This window comes from Stylophora pistillata, chromosome 10, assembly GCF_964205215.1.
Source record: "Stylophora pistillata chromosome 10, jaStyPist1.2, whole genome shotgun sequence".
NCBI classification, from domain to species: domain Eukaryota; kingdom Metazoa; phylum Cnidaria; class Anthozoa; order Scleractinia; family Pocilloporidae; genus Stylophora; species Stylophora pistillata.
This window is the reverse complement of record NC_142528.1, coordinates 15,189,859-15,211,526: the sequence shown is the minus strand read 5'-3', so window position 1 is coordinate 15,211,526 and position 21,668 is coordinate 15,189,859. Positions and strand designations below refer to the sequence as shown.

Below are 21,668 nucleotides of genomic sequence, written 5' to 3'. Positions count from 1 at the left end.
ACAGGAAATGAGAATACTAAGAATTAGCAGGTACAAAAAAGTGTAGTTGTTGTCTTGATCTAACACCAAATTCTCGCAACTAATTTACCATGAAATGTGTAGCAGCTAGTGGGGAACATAAACAATCAGAACTTGGAAGTCAAAGAGTAAAGAGTTGAAAAATACTACTTAACAATTATTCGCCTCAGGCTCAGTGAATATCGTTGAATAATCCCCGAGACTGAACCTGATGCGAATAGCTGTTTTAGTATAATTGCCTCGGTGCTTTCAAATTTTGTTGTAAATATTCGTTCTGATGCTAGAACCACCCTGTTTCAATTGTTTTGATTACTTGTAACGAGATAACGAACCAGCTTCCTCTAGGATTTAACAGATTCTTTCAATTCGATTAGGAAAAGTTTCTGTCATATCTTTCTTTTAGAAAGTGTTACTCCAAACTTGTTGGCATCTTTTGTGCTCTTCGGAATTGAATTTCAATTCTTCATCGCGTCCGTCAATTCCTCGGTCATACTGACAAAACGCACAGCAGGTAAAAATTTAATGCTCCTGCTATAACCACCTAACACAAGGTGTTAATGGCGAGGTGTGAAGGAAATCTTTCACCGGTCACAGCGCACGCATCTCGAGGAGGGGAAATCTTTCCAAGAAAAATTGTTCCTGGAATATATGGTGAAGTCATTTAGAATAGGGACGTTTTATAGAGGTTTTGCAAAAATTTCAAGTTTCTAAGGGAAAAAAAAAAAGAGGAAACTGAATTGCATCTTTTTTGTCACTGGTAAAAAAGGCATATGAATAAATTGATTAAAAAATCAAAAAAGCATCAACAGGACGGCATATTCCTGTCCTACCGCCATTTGTTAACGACCACCATAACAATTCCACACCTTGGGTTGACGCTCAATTTTAGATGTCCAAGCCATTTACATTTTTTTTCTATGAAATGGTATGAATTCTACCAAGTTGCATGATAAACACGAACTGGGGAAAAGAAAAAAATGAATGGCTCCATCAGTGATCACTGTAGTCAATTCTGCCACTGGCAGCCTCTATGAGAATGACACAAGACTCAAATATGCATCTGGTACTGATCTTTGGAAAGATTGCATTAACCGCTTTACACCCTTACATCAGTATGCCTATTCTCCATACCGTTCTCTGTACTTGTCCTAAGGTGCTGACAAGGAGAATTTGTTTCCCAATCAAGAGCTTCTTCATTTAGTGATCATTTCCTGTATTCCCCTGACCTTTATCTGTTTTTGGGCTTATATTGTAAGGAGAAATTAGATGTTAGTCTCTTAAATAGGTCAAAGGGTTATTAAACTATAATTGTACAAAGTATGTCTGGTAATCATGTGAATGAGTGAACTTTATTTGATATCCAGAAACACTTGCACAAATTGACAATAGTTTACTTGATGAATTCTGAACAAGGCTTTTGGCCTACATACCAAGTTCATTTACAGTAAATATAGCACCTTCTTCTTATAATCATTTCTCAAAATAATCTCGCTTTCTTGACAAAATTACTCTCCATAAGTTTTTACAACAACAACAACAACAACGAAAAAACATAATTATTAACTAAGACATTGTATTGGTTCTCAAAATGCAAGCTATTGTGATCAGATATTTGAGTCTTGAGAATTAAAAAAAATTGTTCCAGTAAACACAAGACATACATTTTTATTAAGGTAAACTTACTAATTACAAACTAATTTTTAACTTAATGTGTGTTTGGACCATAAATATTCTAACATTACAATACTTTTTACATCCATATCTAAAAGTTTGGAATATGTGCAGTGAATAAAACTTGTTTACAGTAAGGTTAAAAATTCATAAAGGTTTAAAATTCTAAGCGATCAGATTGGTTTTCATGATCATCTGAAATTGAGGAAAATAAAAAAAATAAATGTTCTATTCCAACTGATTTAAACAATTTTAAACCAAAATGAAGATATAAACCTGAAGAAATGAGTCTGTCATTGTCAAGCTTTATTCTTGGTTCAAAGCTCATTTATGAGGTGTAGTTCATTCATCAATTACTATACACAGCAACAAATAATGGTGAAATTAGAACCAAGAATAAATTTAACAACATCAGGTGTAACATAGAGATTGGCAACTGCTTCCTGAACAACTTCCATAATATACTGTCAAATATCTCTTATCAAAAATTTACAGCTTTAACCTACAGTGCTCTCTAAATAGCACTACTCAAATATAAGGTAAACATAATCACAAGATCAAACTGATTGATGTTATCACTAACTGAAAACCATAAAAAATCAGTACATTTAGTTACAAAAGCAAATATTTGATTAAGTGTAAATTACTGTCAAGAAGGATTCAAACTTAAGTGGTAAGACCACCACTGGAAAATCAAATGCAAAAATTGAAAGTACACCCACAAACACAGAAAATGTTCTACTACAAAGTTAAAAAATTGGACGGTTCCCCTTTAGTTATCGCATTAAGCTGGAATAAATAACTTCTGAAATTCACAAATACAAGATTGTCCCAAACTTGTTTCATTTTAAATTAAGTGCCAAAATAGATTGCTTTATTACAGGATTGAGTCTGTTGAGTTTTGGTCATTAAATCCTGGCTGAGTAACTGAAAGAAAACCTTGAAATGAAGTGAAACTAATACCATCCCAGGGAAGTGAAAAAATATGAGCCCACCTGTGAGGTCTGAGTTTGCATAGTCACTAGGCTTGCGAGAGAGTGCAAACCATGATTAAAAGGCCAAATTAACAAAAGCTAGAAACAATTCTTAAGAGGACCCGCCTCTGCTATGCCTTAATTACTAAAAATACAAAAATACTGAAATTTATTAGCACAAACTGCTACATGATATTGTTTGTCACCTTTGCTGGAGAAGCTTGTTTGTTAGTGTGTTTGTTTATTTGTTTTATGGACATAATTTTATCTTACCACCAAGATGGCTTATTCATTAAATATAACATACAATCCAATGTTACTGTTCACCATTTAAACTTCAAAGCTAACCTGTTACAGTTTTAAACAACAACAAAATGAAATTATCTACACAAGCCTTTTTCTAAACTGCTTTATCTACCTTAAGTGTAGTTTTCAAGAAGATGAATTCTCAATCAATCTTAACAGAGCTGTTTTCCAACTAAATGCTTTTTTCCAACTGAATTTTTTTTTATACCATCTTGTGACCCACACATCAGTGAAGTTCAATACAGACATTTCCTATCAGACATGATCATGTGAACAAAACTGCAAATTATCAAATCTTTTTCAACAGATTATTAATTAAATTTCCAAGATAATTCTAATTCAATTACAAATCTTACAATAGATTTTATGCAGTTTTTTTTTAACCGCAAGTTACTTGCCCCATCAAAAGACCTCGTTTCTATACAGCTTTTTCACCACTATGTTTTAATCTACCCTTTAGTTACCGATCAGAGTTTTTTCATCAATTAATGCAGTCAATACATATCATCATGCCTGAAGAGAAATCTGAGTTCTAAAATTTAAAAAAATTGAAAGTCCACAGTTATCATATCATGTATGTGTCTGCACTTTGACTTGTGTGTGTTACTGGAGATATTAATTAAATAAATTGGGTTGCTGTGCTGTCTGTAGCAACCTCAGAGTGTGCCATTTTATGCAATTACAACTGCCTCTTAATCATGTATGCATACTAATATGTTCTCATATGATCAACAATACCGGTATAAAATGAATGCCAGAATTCACGCAGGAAACATTCTAAACAGGATTTTCTGAATCACGCGGAGTTTGCTTGTCAGCTCCTTCATCAGTCACAGTGTTGCCAATTTCATTCAACTCAAGCAAAGACTTCTGTATCTCCTCCATGTCAATAACAATATCCTGCTTGTCCTCATTTATTGTAGAGAGCTTTCTTCCCATTTCAACATCAGGTCCTGCATCTTCACCATCTTCCTTCTTCTTCTCGAGCATCCACAGTCCCTCTTCATCGGCTGATCCTTCACGATCTCTCTTGTGGCGATGGTGCCTGTTTTTGTGATGGTGTTTGTGTTTATGCTTGGATTTATCACTAGGTTTGTTCTTTCTATTTTTTGCTGTTGTTCCATCCTTGACAAACTGTTTCCACAGTGAGCTCCTGCACATCTCCTCTGAGATATTCATTGGTGCTACAACATTTGCAGTGCCATTTAACTCCTTTCCATCACTGAGGGCCTGGACAGAAAGGTTCAAAAGTAGAATTTACTGGACAGAAAAAACATCTTAAGTATCATAACTGAACTTTTAGATCATTTAGTCCCGATGTTATAGGTCTTGGTTCATTTTTCATTTTTCATCTCTTAATCTCTTAGTTTTAATCATGTAGGAAAAAGAATTCTACTTCTGGAAAGATTAAAAAATAAAAGGTTCTCTTTTCCCATTGAGCCCAAAACCAATTTTTTGCTTTTCCTTGCATACAGATTAGATACCTGTAAGTCAAAATGGAATTCAACTGTCATACACAGACTACAGGTAAGCAAATCCAGTCAAAATGGTCTTGGATAATTACTAGGTGCACCAGTCACACCACTAAAAAGTGTTTTTTCTTTTTTTTTTTTAATTTTTTTTTTTTAAATAGGACTAGCATTATAAGGCATTTGAGACTCTTCACACATGTACAATAAACACTATCTGCTATACTAAAAGAAATTTGCATGAGCAGAAACAGCACTGATACACAACAGCACAGGTGTCTGCCTCACAGGGGTGGGAAAGGATTAAACATGAAACACATAAAGCGAAAAAAGTAGGCTTAGCTTTTACTAGTGACACTGAGGCTGATCACAAACCATCTGGTACCAAACAATAATTGGAGCAAAAAACAATTCAAGAATTACCAAACTGAAAGGTAAAACATGCTAATTAGATAATATGAAAATCTTTAGACAAAGTAAAGAAAGCTAATGATTATATTCACCTTTTTACCATCAGTTTCATCGTAATGATTACAACCATCCTCATCATCTAAATCATCATCGGAATCATAGTCATCATCCTTCTTTTTTGCTGCCTCATCAGCTTGCTGCTTTTTGATGCTCTCTGGCATCAAGTCATCCAACACTTCAAGTTCATGGAGGTTGAAAATCTTCTCCATTACTTTACGCACAGCAACCAACATCAATACCTGTTGACCAAGAGAATGGTTTTGATGAGAAAGCACTGATAGCAGCCAAACATGTTAAAAAAAAAAATGGACGCTTAAAATGGGTGCTCCTACAGGATACAATACAAACAAAACCAGTTGTGAATGTATATCTATCAAATGATACACCACTTTGAATGGTTCCTACTTAATATGATATATCAGAGGACAGACACATCGATGATCATCACCATAAACAGCGTCTGTTTTTTTTTCTATCATGTAAAACTAATAGATTGCATGCTGCTGTAGGTCTGTTACTAATAGATCAAAGAGAACATCTAAATGTGGTGACAACACCAGAGTCACACTCAGATGCACCTTGTATAAATAAATAAAATAAATAAATAAACAATTCAGCAACAGACATTCCACTGGGTGGCTCTTCTTGTCCACTGTTTCCAGATCGGATTGGAATTTGGAATGTTGGTTTTTGCGGAGGGAGGAAAACTGGAGGACCCGGAGAAAAACCCTCAGAGCAAGGACAAGAACCAACAACAAACTCAACCCAGGCCACTGCAGCGGTGGGAGGTGAGTGCTCTCACCACTGTGCCATCCCTGTGCCATCCCTGCTCCCCAATATAACACTTTCTTGTTGTAACCACATTTTGAAGTCATCAATGATTTATAACTGAACAGATGTACAGCAATATTGAATCTCTTTGTTCACTAGTTTATCATCTGAATCAATTACAAATAGCTCAACCAGTAATTTATTTTGACTTTGTGGTGGGTTTTATGCTGACTCAGAACTTTGTAGTTCTATTTAACCCTTAGACCAATGCACATCACTGTACTAAATTAATAAAATGGTTTAACCTTTCATTTTGTAAGCACAAAAAGTAAATACAAACCATAACAGGGAAGATCAGGGCAGCATCCGTGGATTTGATGAGCCACAGTATACCCAAACAAAGTAGCTGTATCAGTGTGAAGATATGGATTCTCTTAAGAGGAACTTGTCGCAGAAACATCAAATCAGGTTGATGCTTCACAGGCATAAACATGATCTTTAACCTTTCAAAGAACTGTTGGCCAAAAGAAAAATACCACAAGTAAATACCCACATTACTTGGTGACCATAGCATACAAATATCTCAAGAATAATTATGGCTTTGACCTCTTGTATGGGGATACTAGTTAATATCTTACAGCAATATTTCTGAATTTGTTAAGTAACTCACATTTCCCCCTCGCATTTTAATGAGATATTTGGTTCACTGAAGGACTTCCTGTACATGCAGACTATTTTTAAGAGGGTGAGAATTAATCACAGAGGCTCACTCTATACCTATTGCATTTTTAACAAGGTTGACTAGAACTAGCAATTTTGACGGTCCATCAATAAAACCCAATACTGCCTTTCTCACAGGATAAGGGTGCCACAACAGATTTTAAATGTGCCCACTTCTGTCGCTTCATATTAATTTTGTTCTCAGTAGAGCTGCAAGCACAGTAGTCCTAACACCATCGTTAATTTTTCCCCAAGAATTCACTAAGTATCCCAGAATCTACATCATCCATGCTTTGAGGTTCTGTTAACAATAACCAGCCATTCATTTATGCCTATCCATGTACATTCACACTATAGGTACAGATTGGCACTAACCTGCAGTCCCCTAAGTGCTGAGAATCCCATGTAGAAGAAGAGACCAAAAAGAACAGGCATTGGAACAAACTATAGAAAAAAGGTGGCAAATTAAACACAAGGAAATCAAAACCAGTATGACTTAACTCATGGAAAAGATTAAGAGCAGACTATGATTGAATGTAGTACCACCAAAACCAAAGTCATCATGACAGCCAATCAGAACAAATGAAACTATAAGAGCTAAAAGTAAGAACAAATAAATTTTCTGATGGAAAACAGTAGCAAACATGTCACTATGGGTTTTAGTTTTGAGTCTGATTGGTTCAGTAATACAAGATTTATCAACCAATTTAAAGTGATGTAAAGCAAAACCAAAACAATCTTAGATCCATTTTGACACTGATTTGAAAATCACATCTAAAACGCATTTTTCTACGGAATGCTTGCCAAATGCAAGAAACACAGATAGACTTAAATATTTAAGGAGAGGTAATTAGAAACACAAACCTTAAGTATGGGAGCAATAAACACAGTCAGGCCAATCAAGATGAAAATGAATGTTCCAGTGATACGTTGCTCCCTGTGAGGTAATTAATAAATTTAGAGCTGAAGTTATTTTAATATCTGTTAATCGAGTAATCCATGTTTTTATCTAATACCACAGTGACTGTTTTTTGATGGGCTTGATACAAACATTAAATAACTCAATTTATCTACTGTAGGTCAACGCTACATGTTACGTGTTCTCTTTAAATTTTGCAAAATTTAGCAGTAAGTGTATATCCAATGCATGTTAAAGCTGCAAAGCCACAAATCAAACTTACACAAAAATTTCTCGCAACAGAGTAGATCTACATTCTGTTGTTCATCAAATTTCTAACAACACAAGTTAAGAACCTTGCAAGTCAATTTACCCCTTTCAAGTAACTTAATTTAATCTGAGGTATGTTCTAGAGTATAATGTAATTGTTCAATGACAAGCCAACATACCTCACACCAAGAAATTGTGCTTTCTCTCCAGGAGCTGTGCACTGAGATTCTACAAACAAACTCTGCACATGACCGACTGACAGAACAGTGGCTGCTACAACCCAGGGCAAACCCAGCAATGAACATATACCAATGATAAGAGCCACAAGTAGAAGATCAAGATGATAACCTGCTCCTTTCTGCAAAGAGAAAAACATAATGTGAGTCTAATTACCAGTTTAATTACAAGCACATACTTATTGCTGATAACTTCTTGGACCAAAAATTAATACTAACCAACAGTTTGCAACACAACCCTGGTTACTGTAAGTACTTTCAGTTCAAAAGGTTAAGATCAGTGAAATGCAAGTTTTGGGCTGCAAGGTTATAAGGTTAATCTGGTTTCCCTAAGGCTTATTTTGGCCAAGGGCTAGGATTACTGCAGAGGAGCATTGGTCTCAGACTAACATTAGCATTTATGCTTATCATCAAGAATTCAGTATAGATCTATAACCTATTTTTACTGTCATTATTGAAACTATAATTTCATGTTTGTTTTAAGCTCACTTGATAGAATATCAACTCTGGCTTGTCTAGCAGACAAAATGCACAGCTTAAACATCCCCACTCTTTCTAGCAACACATGGGAATTTCACCATTGTCTGTACCTGAGGTGGGAGGGGGAGGGTTAAACCTTATCTTGCTGGGGTGGTCTCAAGCCTTTCCAGCAGAATACAAAAGTTATATCTGTAATACGGAGGTGTTTAAAGGTAAAGAGTTCATGTTAATGAGCCAGTGGCTCAGAAGAAAAGTTCTAGATAAGGTCTAGTTATGAAAACTAAGTCGATGTTTAGAAAGTCCTCCCTTTTACAAAAAATCAACCGTCAAATGCAGCCCTGGGGGACAGATGTTAGAGCTTTGTAATGTTCAGTGTCATTAATACTTTAACAGACACTTCTCAGTTATTAATCACAGTTTTTTAAGCAGGCACTAAAAAGATCTCTACACTATACAGCACATCATGCCATGCACACAAAACAGATCTTCATACCTTGAGCTTGTGTTCTCGTCTGTTTACAATCAGTGCTGTGATTTGCTGATCCATGAAAACTAAGATAGTGGCTAGTAAAGCTGGGATTGCTGCAGCAGGGATGGTCCAGACAGGGTTTTTACCCAGAGGAGGGATTATCCAACCTCTTTCTTTACTGTTTGTTGGCTCAAATTTCAATGGGATGTCAAGCTTTGGTGTGTTAACGCCAAATGCCAAGTCTACACCAACCATTACCATGATACTAATCAGGATAGCAAAATCAGAGATTACAGAGCGGACCTGTTATGGGAAAGAAATTGAGCAGGTTATTAGAATTATTACATTATTACAGTATAGTTATTACATTCTGGGCAAGAAGTATAGAATAAAATATTTTCTGGAGCAGTTTTATGGTGAAAGAATAAGAAACAGTTGGAAACAGCATTAAAAAACCCATTTCAATTTAGTATTCTATGCATGAAGAAATTTAGGCATTAGGACTGGTCTTCTTCAGTGAAATGCCTTAGTTTTGATCAAATCTCTGTCTACAGCTGTAAGTTGTTAGTATTTCAAGTAATATTTTACCGCAATAATTTCTAGAAACTACGGAGCTTTAGCCAGTGCTTTCAATAAGATTTGAAATAGGTGGCTACCTCGGTACATCATCCGCCGGAGAGCGACTTGATTGCGACTTAGCGTGGCGACTGCGACTTGAGCGCGGTGAAATATACCCGGCAACTCGCAACAGAATAGCCGCTGGAGCTCCGGCGGGTGCCAGGTCTTATTGAAAGCACTGTTTAGCACAAGACATGTCATTTTTTGCCTCTTTTTGCTTTATTGGTGTGGTGGTTAAAGCACATGTTCAGAATTAACAAATGGTAAACACCACAGCGTACACTATTGAGTTATGGATGCACGCGGGAGGTTGCTAAGCACGAAAGAAGCGTAAGAGTCGCTCGAGGCGATAGCCGAGAGCGACTCTAGCTTCTTGAGTGCTTAGCAAACCTCCCAAGTGCATCCATAACTCAATAGTGTACGCTGTGGTGTTTACCATTTGTTTTATAACATAACATTGATACATTGTAGCTAAAGAGTTCCCTTTTATTTAACAAATCTTACGTGACCAGAAAAAAACAAGCGCGCGCGGAAAAATAGTCTTTGCATTTGCTCACGTCAGCAGCGTACACCCATGGGCAAATGGGGGACACTAAATTGACCAATCAGAGCGCGCGCTTTACTTTGGTTATGTTATAAAATGAAATGACTCACCTTTGTTGGGAAATAGCTGCTGCTACGGAATTCCTTCAGTGTAACTGCCAGGAAAAAGGTTCCGAGAGATAGGATGACCGACAAGAAAAACACATTAGAGTGACATGCCTCACCCACAAGCTGACCACCATACCTTACACAATCTCCGATTGGATAGTCCAGTGGTGTTTTGTTGACAAAAGACGAGCTGTCTGCCATGTGGTGACCGGAAGAATCTTCTTCTCCCGGATAGCATAAACAACTGTGACTAGTTATGTAACCTTTACTCACTGGGCTATCATCCAATACATGGAACAACTTCTTGAAACCCTCAACAATGAAGATCAATGCAATTAGGGTGGCAAATGACTCTTCTGTGAAACGGGTGAAGTAACGCACAAGGGCACTGGCATCTGTTACCACAAGGACAAAACAGTACAGCATCGTCCATATACCAATCCATAAACGGAATGGCATGTAGTCAAGGCCAAATTTATCACAGAATGTATACAGAATTTCTTCAAACACTAACATAGGCCCAGTTGCACCCAGAATAATAAGTGGTTGACCACCAAATAAGGAGAAAAGGACTCCACCAATTCCACCAGCAAGAATTTGCTCCATAGCAGCCTAAAATTTAGGAAGAGGAGAGAGAGTTCTGGATTAGTTACCTGAATAATTCCTGACTGCAAAAAATTGGAAATACGCCTGTGGAGCAGAACTTTGAAGAGATGTGATATGTACAAGTGGCTACAAGAAAAATTTGAAAAACAGGAGGAAATATAAAACTTATACAGGAAACAATGCAATGCCCTGCCCTCTGAAGCAAACCTGTCTGTCTCCATCTGGACAATAATTATATACATAGCATTTTAAGAAAGGTAACCTTTCTTAATTTAATAGTAATAATAAGCTTACTTTGTTTTAACAACAGCAATCAGCTACTACACTTTTTTCAGAAGATTGATGGAAACGAGCTAAATTGACCAGGTTTTATGCCAAAACATTAAAAGTAACAACTAAAAACGAGCATATAGCAGCAAGAAAGGAGAATTGTCAGTCATATCTTACCATGTTCTTCCCTGTCTTTGTCCCCATCAAACCCCCAAATGTAATAATTGGTGTGAGACAAGCAAAGTAAATGAAGATAATTGATGCAATACACTGAGGGTTCAGAGCATCTTTAAAATCACTCCAGTACCAGGGAGCACGACGTCGGATGTCCGCAATGAGACCACCACATAACCTGTCAGAGAGTAAAAATAGATGACTCCCAGTTATCACACAAAAATACTGCGAAAACATTGGAGATTTTGGTTTATTTAACAGTAAAGTTTTAAGTCTATATTTTGATCTTAGAATTAACTCAGTTGACCTTTACTTGATTGTAGATCCTTCTGTTTGCGGTTTAATTACCAAACCATCAAGCAAAACATAGTGCATCAAATTCTATATAGGTTTCTTTTCATGCCATCCATCATCTCCTTACCTTCCTGTTTTCTGAAGTTGTTCTTCTCTGTCTCCTGCGGGATCATGTTCCTCCATTTCTCCACCACCTCCAGACTTCACAACCTCAAGACGATTTCCCTGCGCTGGAACAGCATCTGGAGGCTCAATGCGAATGGAGGGATCCCATTCACCAGGTGGCAACACTGTTACCTGAATTCAAATGACACAGAAGTACTCTCTTGGATACAAAATCAAAGGATTAAAGTTATCACTGTGAACAAGACTATAATGGACTATAAAAGCTATGATTTTTTTTTATGCTAGCTGTGTGGCAAGCTTGAAATGTTATATATGGCCATAAGTTGTTACAAAGCATATTAATTCACAGGAACAGAGACACCCTGAAATTCTTCAAATCAAGATGTTTGCTACTGGGCAAGTAATGTTAGTGTGTAAGGAAGTAGAAATATTCATGTAACAAATATGTTGTTTGCCCTATTTTATTCATATAATCAGAATGAAGTCAGAGAAGATCACCACATTTATACATCAATTCAGATTCATTCCTTCTTTGGCATTTTTAAGAAACAAGGGAACAAATCCTCTAAGAAGCATGCCTTTTCCACCTCACCATCCCATCAGTACATTGCCAGTCTAGTCAGGTAGAAATATCAACCAATGCCAGAAGAGATATTGATAGAAAAGAGCACAATGATTAAAAGAATGGAAAAGTTCATGGCTAACTGTTCGGAAATTGGATGATGAAGATATTGTTATTAAATTACCTGCATTAAAAATTCATCAATTCCAGCCAGCAAATCCTCACGACATTGTGCTTTGTAGGCAACCTCATGAAAAACCTAAAAAATAGACAAAGAAATTTAAATTTAACAAAATGCTTACTTCCAGATGGCTTTAATTGCTCTTTTCTTGTTTAAAGCATACCTCATTTAAAGAATGGTTTGGTATCAAGAAAAGAGAAAAATATGATCCAAGCTAAATCAGATCTAATCACACCTGAATTCATTTCTAGCTAAACCATGTACACACACCCCAATCAAATTAGCCAAAGAAAAAAATACAGAGCCATGGTTTTCTCTTTCAATTCACCATTGTCTGAAAAATGTTTAGTGTTCTGGTCAGATTTAGTATCATAAGCAAAAATTTTGGACACACATCTCACACTAATAACTGGCTAAGAAAGAAAAGTATCTGAAGTTAGCAACATTTGTAGCAAGAATTTCACACTATTTTGGCATTTTCTGAACCCTTTCACCCTAGGGGTGACTAACATCTAATTTCTCACTAGGGTGCCCCTTCTGAATCAAACATTAGGCCCTTGAGAATTAAGGAAAATGATCATAAACTTAAAAAGCTCCCAATTCTTAACTAAATTCTCCTTGGGTAAAGAACAGTATGGAGAAGAGATAATCTGGTGCTAGGCTGTAAAGTTTATTAATCTAGCTTTACAAGTAGATCAGAATGTGAACAACGATACCTCATCAGACATCAGTGTCCCAATAGCACGTCCAACTTCCATGTACCTTCCTGGTGTACCAGATGGTCCTAACATGAGAAATATAAACTTTGATGGCACAGGAACTTCAGTGAGGTCACCTAAGAGTGATGCATTCTCCAAACGTACAAATGCTGTCACTGGCTTCTTGATGATATCCATCTCACCAACCAAGACATTGGAAGCTTTAGCGCCCTGAGGAATCTTTTTCATAAAGTTGGCATCAAACTGAAACAGAAATTTTCTAATTACCTCGATGATAACCCAAAATTTTTAAGTGTACCACCTGTTGATTGACACAACAAGGATATCTTAGGCAAAAAATATCAATTTTTGCATAATCCCGCAGCGCTCAGATAATCTTTGATTACTATTCATGTAGAACCAGAGAAGAAGAATGTTTTTTTAACCTTTTAACTCCCATGAGTGACCAAGACAGAATTTCTCCCTACAATATCAATACAATATCAAGCAGAGAAAAGACAAAAATGGCAATTCAGGGATTATTGGTTGATCCAATACCAAATTGTCCAAACTAACATCATAAGAATGGCAGATGGTATGGAGAATTACAAATGAGATCTTGGGAGCGAAGGGTTGGTGCTTCAACTGATTTTTGGTTCCAAAAGTCTAAGCAGACAGTACAGTGGTTGTCCCTAACCTTTTTCAGAATTGCTACCTGGTTATGTTTAAAATGTAGCTTTCCAGAGTTTTAAATGTGTAGAACAGCTCAGAAAAAGTAATTTGGTAATATCAACTAAGTTGAAATTATAAATTGGCCACCATAAAGAGTTAAAAAGCTGACATTTTGAGCGTTAGCCCTTCATCAGAGTGAATTGGTGCTTCAACCGATTTTTGGTTCCAAAAGTCTATGCAGACAGTCAAGTGGTTGTCCCTAAACCCTTTTCAAAATTGCTACCTGGTTATGTTTAGACCATTTGCTCTGACAAAGGGCTAACGCTTGAAACATCAGCTTTTTAACTCTTTACAGTGGCCAATTTACAATTTCAACTTAGTTGATATCACCAAATTACCTTGTTACCCCCACTGACGCAGCACCACAGTTTCTTTAGAACTTACCCCCTTTATTCATTTAGCTCAGAAACAGGTTACACTACCCAGCTCTAAGCAAGTAATGGAATGTGCCAGGAATGAAGAAATGCATTACCAAACAAACTTGCTATCAGAGTAAAGAAAATGTGGATTTCCTTGGTTTTTAATTGAGTGCAACAAATAAGAAAAGGGGTAAACTGACCGCTTCTAAGCAAGTCTCAGAGTCTGTCTGGTCAAGACCTGCGTTACCATTAACACCACTCTCTTTCCCTTTTCCCACCAAGTCTGCAGCTGATGGCAAATGTGGGAACTCTCCATCATTTGTGTCTACCTCGTTCACCACCTCTAAATTCTTTGGAGCAGTTGTCTTCTGGGAAGAATCAGATCTTTTGAACATGTCAGTGAAGCCAGCGGTCGAGCTTTTCTTTGCAAATGATCCAAAGCTACTCATTGGGTTGGAGCTCTTCTTCTTTTGTGTTTTGTTTCCCTGGTGACGCTTCTTCTTTAAGATTGCATCACGTACTTGCTGCCTGTTGTCCTGATCCAATTGATTTTTATTCACCAGATCATCAAGGACAAGATCTTAAAGGAGAAAGATTATCTAATTTCAAAACAGTGTTTACTGTAACAAAATTAATTTAACAAGGTACAGTATTAACCGTTTAACCTCAAGAGTGATAAGCAGCTAACTTCTCCCTGCCAAGTCCTACATTTAGGTCACAAGAATAACGGACATAATTGCCAGAAATTTTTCTTTAGTTGGCAATCACGTCCGTTATTCTCGTGACCTAAATGTATGACTTAGCAGGGAGAAGTTAGCTGCTTATCACTCTTAGACATTAAACGGTTAATACTGTACCTTGTTAAATTATTTTTACTACAGTAAACACTGAAATATGTAGAGAAAACTGTATGGAGAATAGGAATACTACTGGTGTCACTTGCTGGCCAGTGCTACAAGGTGAAAATGAATACAGTACAACTGCAGCATCATTAGCAAGGCAGCAGTTGCTAGAACAGTACAGTGGAAAACTGAGGTTATAATTCAGAAATGCTAATGCAGTTACCAAGCATAGGAAATCCCTTTCAGGTTAAAACTGGCTTAGTTTGTTATCAAGATGATGCAAAGTCAAACAGTAAGACTAACACTAGGTGGTATTTCTTTTTTTTGAGGGGGGGGTTATCTGGCAAGTGGAAATGTATGTGGGCAAAGACAATTCAAACAACACTTATTTTGGTTAGCCCAGAAGAGAGAGAGAGACATTCATTACAATTATAAAAACGACAGTAAATGATTTGCTTATTAAAAGCTTTGAAGAGATGCTTACCAGCAATTTGAGATAAATTGGTTGCATTCATGTCCAAAAGTACTGTTCCACGTAAAAGTGCACTTCTCAACTCAAACAGACTGTAAAGTGAAAGGGTACCAACATGCGGCTTACTCCAACGATTTCCACCTTCTTCTACATCCTCCTCAAATTTTAACCACCGAGCCATTTCCCTCCACTCTTCATTACCATCTTTATCACAATGATATTCCAGCAATTCTGAGAACATTTTGTGTTGCTCTTGATCAGCTTCTTCTCCACCAAGAATGAAGCGCACTTTGTCTGTTGGCAATGATGGTGTCCCTGCATCTAAAAACAACCACAATTTGTTCAAACTGCACTGCATAAGAGTAGAGATTGATGGATGAAATAATTCAAATACTGTTTAGTTGTAATTATTTGAGAATATTTACAAAAAAAGCTTAGTTGGGGGAGAACTCACAACTACATTCTGTCAGGCTTTCATGGATTTCACCTTTTTTAAATCATTTTGAGTGACCCTGTGAGATCACTAGGGTAAAATAACTCTTTAACTCCGATGAGAGATCAAGACAGAATTTCTCCTTACAATAACAATACAGAATGGAGCAGACATTGGCAATCATTATGAGAATAATAATAAATATCAATCAGGGGATTATTATTGGATTTAACACCAAGTTCTCTAAACTAACATCATTTAAGAATTGTATGGCAGAAAGTAGAAAGAATCCCTCAGGAAATCTTGTGCGTGAAAGGATTCACATGATAGGGAAGTTTCTGAGTATCAGTGACCCATGTTCTTGTCTGTTCTAGATGTTTAGAAATCAACACCAGATTCTAGTCAAAACAACACCCCTCTACCTAAAGCTTCCATCTCAACAAACTGAAATTGGTGCTTTGAGAATAACTGCACAATTGAGGTTTAGTAAATCATAGTAGTAACAGGATTTTCATAACAACAAGCAGCTTTCCATTTTCCTAACCTATATACTTGTAAGTACAAGCCAATAATTATTGTGTCAAGTTTGATTTTCAGCTACAACAATTATAATTAATGCATCCATGATCTGCTTATTAAATGAAAGCATCTTCAATACCCTGTCCAGTCAGCTGCTGCTGCAAATAATTATAGATTTCCCCACTTTTGCTTCCTCAACACTTAAGAAACATTATTTCAACTCAACACCTATTAATTTTCTTTTTGGAGCTTTTAGGGTTTTCATTGGGAAACATGGTAGCAGGACAGTTGTGTGATTTGTACTGGAAAAATCTTCTCCAGTTCTGAATATCAAATGGCTTAAGCCAATTAACATTTAGCTGAGGAAATCTGCATAGCTGTCAGAGAATTATCTGGTCTTTTTATACCTGATGGCTCTTTTCTCAGCTACAGATGCACATATAAAATCTGAACACAATTATATTATGAAAATTCCCTGTGACAAGTAAGTCACAGTGGGCACATATACTTAATATGTATCCATTAAACATACATACCCATCTGTGCAGTACCATAAGAAAGTGAAAATTAGGCACAGCCTAAGACAATAATGTTACCAGTTTGTTTTTGGCTGAAATATCTGGTCTGAAACCATTTTTTTCTGTTTATTACGTTATTGTTGTGGTATGTGCCATGTTCTTCCTTGTTTTAAGTACAACATGTAAGAGAGATTTTCAAACCAGTAGAGCATCCTTTTGGCAGTTGATTTCTCAAGAATTCCAAGTGATTTTAGGCAGTAATAGGAGGAATACTGATGGAACATTTTTACAGATTACCACCAGGATGTGAAGAATGGAGCATGCTCATATGCTAGGACTAATGCGTGTGTCAAAACATGCAATTGTGTTTTTTTTTCCTTTGAATATCAATAACTTAGATTAAGATCAAGAATTTAAACTTACCAAGAGATTATCTCAAGACGGTTCAATTAGAAAGAATAAGAGCTTAAGCACTATAAATAACCTGTTTAGGGTTGCAGTCCTGTAAAATTGTAAATTCATTTCAGTGGAAGAATTGCTGATGTTTATTATAGGCTAAACAAAATCTCTTTTGTCAACTGAAATACGCATTTAATACACATCAACATCCTACCCCATTTGGAGATTTTAAAACAACACAAGGAAACAAAATTTTATGGAAAGTGGGTGTTTGCACAAATTCCAGCCAAATATTGCTGACAGAATGAGGCTAAAAATGTACTGACAGAAATAGAAGCAGACCAAAATTTTTAATGTCACATTGAAAATTGTGGGTCTTTGAGATGCGGTTAGTCGTCAATTGAAAACAATGCAGTAATTTATTCCAGTCAATTAACTTATGACCAAAATCATCCCACTGTTAAAAACATCACTGCACATACACAGCCTGGGCATAACTGGTATTTTAAAATTACAATGAAAAGTTATTACTGCTAATGGAAGTTAACCATTTGAGGGCCAAGTAATTTTAACAATGACGGATTATTCAAATGACCTGTCATAAGGTGATGGGGAGGTAAACTAAATTGATTACAGCTAGAAGCTCTTTGAGTCAAACAAAAATTGTACGGCAATGTTAAAAAAAAAATAACTTTAGACTCTGTCATGTTTCTCAAATACTAATCAGTCTAAAGACTTCCTCAATAGGTTATCATCTGGAAATTTTTGTTAAAATTCGCTGAAAAATCAAGGATTTATGAATATTACACTTTAACACATACCAGTATTGAACTAAAAAAAAATTGGTTCCATCGGGTTTCAAAAATACACGAGCACATTTCTCAAGCCTTCTATGCAGTGATATTGGTGAGTGGAGACTTCAATACAGACAACATTAATCATCAGTATTTGGTTTTTAAACTGCTCTCGAAAATACTACGAAATAGGACGAGTACTTGACCAAGGTGAATCGTATATATACATACAGGTATATATATATATTGAAGCACATGCCTCAGTTAATGGAACTTGAGTTGATAGCAAAATCGTCGTTAAAAAAGTACGATATTCCGAGCCAGAAAAAATTACAATATGAATTTGCACGCAGGATTCACGGCACGAATACATATTTTGGATTGACGATTTCTGCCAGCTCGCACGAAACATAAAACCTTCACAATTCTTTGGCTTATCGATCGTTGCGTAATTTAGATCGATCACTACATGCAAGTTGCCAGAGTAAAAATAACAACAGCTTTAAAGCTCGTGACACGAGGATGATAAAAACACTCTGTTATAATAATCAAAACTTTTTGTAACGCTACTACAAATTTCTCTGAATAATACTCTTTTCGCACCTTTAACAGAAAACAAGCTTCAAGGAACTCACGCTTGTACGATATAAACACTGCTCGCTTAAAAGGTTTTCGCTTTTCTTTTCAACCCTGTTCGACCCCAAAGCAGTGAGCTATCCCCCGACAAATAAAAAAACAAAGTCGGGTACATTTTGCATTACGTAATGTAGTAAAAAGAACTCTAAAACAAAAAAATATCTACCTGACGAGAGTTCATCTTTGGATTCGAGTAAGGACCTGTGTCTGCGTCGGTGATGATGGCGCTGATGGTGGTGGTGTTTCCTTTGTCGCAGAGGAATATGAACTCCTACATAAACCTGACGATGATCTGTAATGAAAATCAACATAATTTAGATGTGCGATCAACAAGTAATAAAAGTACTCTTGCATGTAAAAATTTCTGTGCGCGGCTAGCGTGCGCGTTTCCGGCAAAAAAAATTCGATTATTCGCGCGTACTTTGATAGTCGAGTTCTCCAAAGTAGCCATTTCTACTGGATATTCCTGCGTCAACGGGTCCGGGAATACTATCGTAACTCTAGGAGAAAGAACGAAAGTTATAATTTCTGCGTGATCACAAAATGGGCGATCACAAAAAAAATTCTGGGCTATTCACCGGTTGCCGAATTTCCATGATTCCACGGCCCTCACACTTTTCTGTTTAAATCTCGATTGCGTGCGCGTCGCGTTTTTATCCAGAGCTCAGGAAGTCTGGGAATAGTCGTGTGATATTTGTGTCAAGTGTTTATATCTTATTTGCACTTGCAAATAATTATAAATTTTGCAAAGTTTTAAACGGAAAATTTGCTGCAAAAGTTACTTGTGCGGCCAAAAATTACCTAAGGAGGACTTGAACATTTTATTGTTTTCACGGAGTGAGTATTCGAGCTAAACTGTACCACTGACAAAGCTCTTGCACGTGAACATCAAATGGCGAGTCTATATTCGCGTTACTTGCGCAGGTGGCATGGGACGAAAGCATTTACCTTCGAACCTTCAACAGTAGTTGGAAGAAACAAGGAATTCGGAGTCGAGGATGTAAATTTTGTTTTCTTTAATCGAAAAATGGAAAAACAGGTGAAAAAGACCTGTACTTATGTCACGCTAAGAAAGCGAACAAGTTGTCGATTACCAGATTAAAGACTAAAAGAGACTGTCAATTATTACTTTGAAACACGTCCAGATATATCCAACAATATAATAACATTATACAAACATGTTTATGTGCACAAAAGATTATTTTTAGCTTTCCTAGTTCCCTTGTGTACACGACATGGTGCTAAGTGTTGTAGCTTCCTTAAAATGGACGCGTAGCTCAAATTATTTTCCTTCCCTTGGGAGTAAGTAAAGGCTCCATCATGCATCACTCCATTGGTCAAATTTGCGAGATTGAAATGTCTTTGTTTAATTTATCTTAATCTTTTTAACATTCTTGGGTTTTGGTTGTTTTTGCGAAAAAAAAAAAAAAAAAATTCAAAGGGTAGACCAGAACAAGAATTCTACAGCCGTGAGAGTGAAATGCGAAAGATTTACTCCGATTTATTCATCTCAAAAAGAGAAACTTCATCTGAAGAAGAACCAAGAAGTACTCCAACCCAAAGTGACAATATGAATTATTGAAAGTAATCATTGAGCAACCACGAACTGAGCAACCACGAACGCTCAAACCAACACTAGTGGTATAGAATGAGAATTGCGGTACAATTTTACAAACATAACAAAGACGCATTCTGATATAGCATATCTTCGAGAGTAATAACCTTCTGCCGGATTACACAAATGCCTCTCACTGAGAAACTGACGTCACAAATCTACGAAAGTTTAGTTTCACGGAGGTAACCGATATTGAGCTAACCAGCTGATGGAGTCTCGCGATACCCATTGGGCCGGCTTTCAGTCAATGCTCACAGTGAAAATACCGCTGTTGTCCAAGTCATTCCTTGACAATGTCAGATCAACTTATAATTTAAACAACGATCCGCATGATAAAAACCGTGTCTTCAATCAGTTAAGGAACGGGCAGTCACTCTCAATATCACTAGACTCCTAGTTGTTAAGACGCGACGAAATAAATGTCTCCATGTAGTGATGTTGTGGAGTCAATCGAGATTTTGAGTAATTTGAAATACTCTGCAATGTACGGAACAATACTAAACTTCACCGCGTCATTTGTAATTGTTTGGGTAATTCTGAAGAAGCCAATATCGAACGTTTGTTCTGTTGCTATTGCACTAGCTTTAAAATTCGCATTCTACAAAGCAAAAATAATCTCTTAAGCTCATATCTGCCACGGCTGTAATGAGATTTTTATATGAAGACGAGCCTTTTAACACAATCTTGGGCACTTGATGACTTGGAAGCATTCCTTACAAGCAATCTTATCAATATTTTTCAACGACGAAATTATGTCTTCGTGCTGATTATTCATAAATTCACAATGACCTATCTTGGTGCTACTCAGAGAATTTTACCTTGAATTTCAACATCTTCAATCTGGGCATGAAAAACGTCCAGTGCATGAGGGTCTACGGCAACTTCAGAGGCCTAAAATCAAGAATTAAAGTGAACATCTGCTACCGGTTTCAAAAGAGCACACTATCACGAAAGAAACAGAAATACTAGAAGACGGCACAGCAATATCACTGGCTAGGGGAGACTTTATCAGATCCCCATAGTAATATCCTTCCAGTTTATTAAAAAATGAAGATCAGAGACACTTAAAACAATAATTAAGCTTCTTTCTCCCGTCTCTCATTCTCGGCGTAGATATCGGAGAATGACTTTACAGTTCTGGTCGCTTCACAGTTTGAAATCATAAACAACTTCAGCTTACCACTCTCGGCGGATATTCCTTCGACGTCATATTGCACTAACTGGTATTTGCCTCTTAAAACACCCTTTAGTTCAATAAATTCAAGAAACGATAAATCTTTCAAGCAAAGCGGTCGCTTCCACTTCCAAAATCCGCCATTGGAAATGGTTTTCCGCTATTATGTGCAAGCTTTTTACGGTAGACGGAGATGTCATTCACGAGAATAGCCCAATCAAAATTGAGTGTCACGCTAACAA

The 21,668-nt window shown here is 36.7% G+C and overlaps 1 protein-coding gene across 2 annotated transcripts; it reads right to left on the bottom strand.

The window, feature by feature from the left end:
- Positions 1-1,348: 1,348 nt before the first annotated feature.
- Positions 1,349-21,592, bottom strand: LOC111339139 (electroneutral sodium bicarbonate exchanger 1). Of its 2 annotated transcripts, none has more exons than XM_022945727.2 (17): positions 21,433-21,592; positions 21,071-21,143; positions 18,804-18,929; positions 15,351-15,659; positions 14,225-14,604; positions 12,952-13,197; positions 12,239-12,313; positions 11,494-11,663; positions 11,076-11,250; positions 10,026-10,634; positions 8,778-9,056; positions 7,748-7,926; positions 7,265-7,337; positions 6,776-6,844; positions 6,021-6,194; positions 4,942-5,148; positions 1,349-4,199 (listed from the first exon to the last, which is right to left on the bottom strand). In XM_022945727.2, exons 1-17 carry the CDS (start codon positions 21,460-21,462, stop codon positions 3,747-3,749), a joined length of 3,627 nt encoding a protein of 1,208 aa, XP_022801462.2. In that variant the 5' UTR covers positions 21,463-21,592; the 3' UTR covers positions 1,349-3,746. The 2 variants fall into 2 exon arrangements, with proteins under 2 accessions (XP_022801462.2, XP_022801463.2); XM_022945728.2 differs by lacking the exons at positions 21,071-21,143; positions 21,433-21,592 and adding exons at positions 19,059-19,137; positions 19,216-19,293.
- Between the last annotated feature and the right edge of the window lie 76 nt (positions 21,593-21,668).

Coding starts and splice junctions, on each gene's coding strand:
- LOC111339139 (XM_022945727.2), bottom strand. CDS start 21,462: ATGACGTCGAAGGAATATCCGCCGAGAGTG. Junction 12,314..12,951: donor GGACACTGATGTCTGATGAG/GTATCGTTGTTC, acceptor TCTATTTTTTAG/GTTTTTCATGAGGTTGCCTA. Junction 11,664..12,238: donor TTGATGAATTTTTAATGCAG/GTAATTTAATAA, acceptor ATTTGAATTCAG/GTAACAGTGTTGCCACCTGG.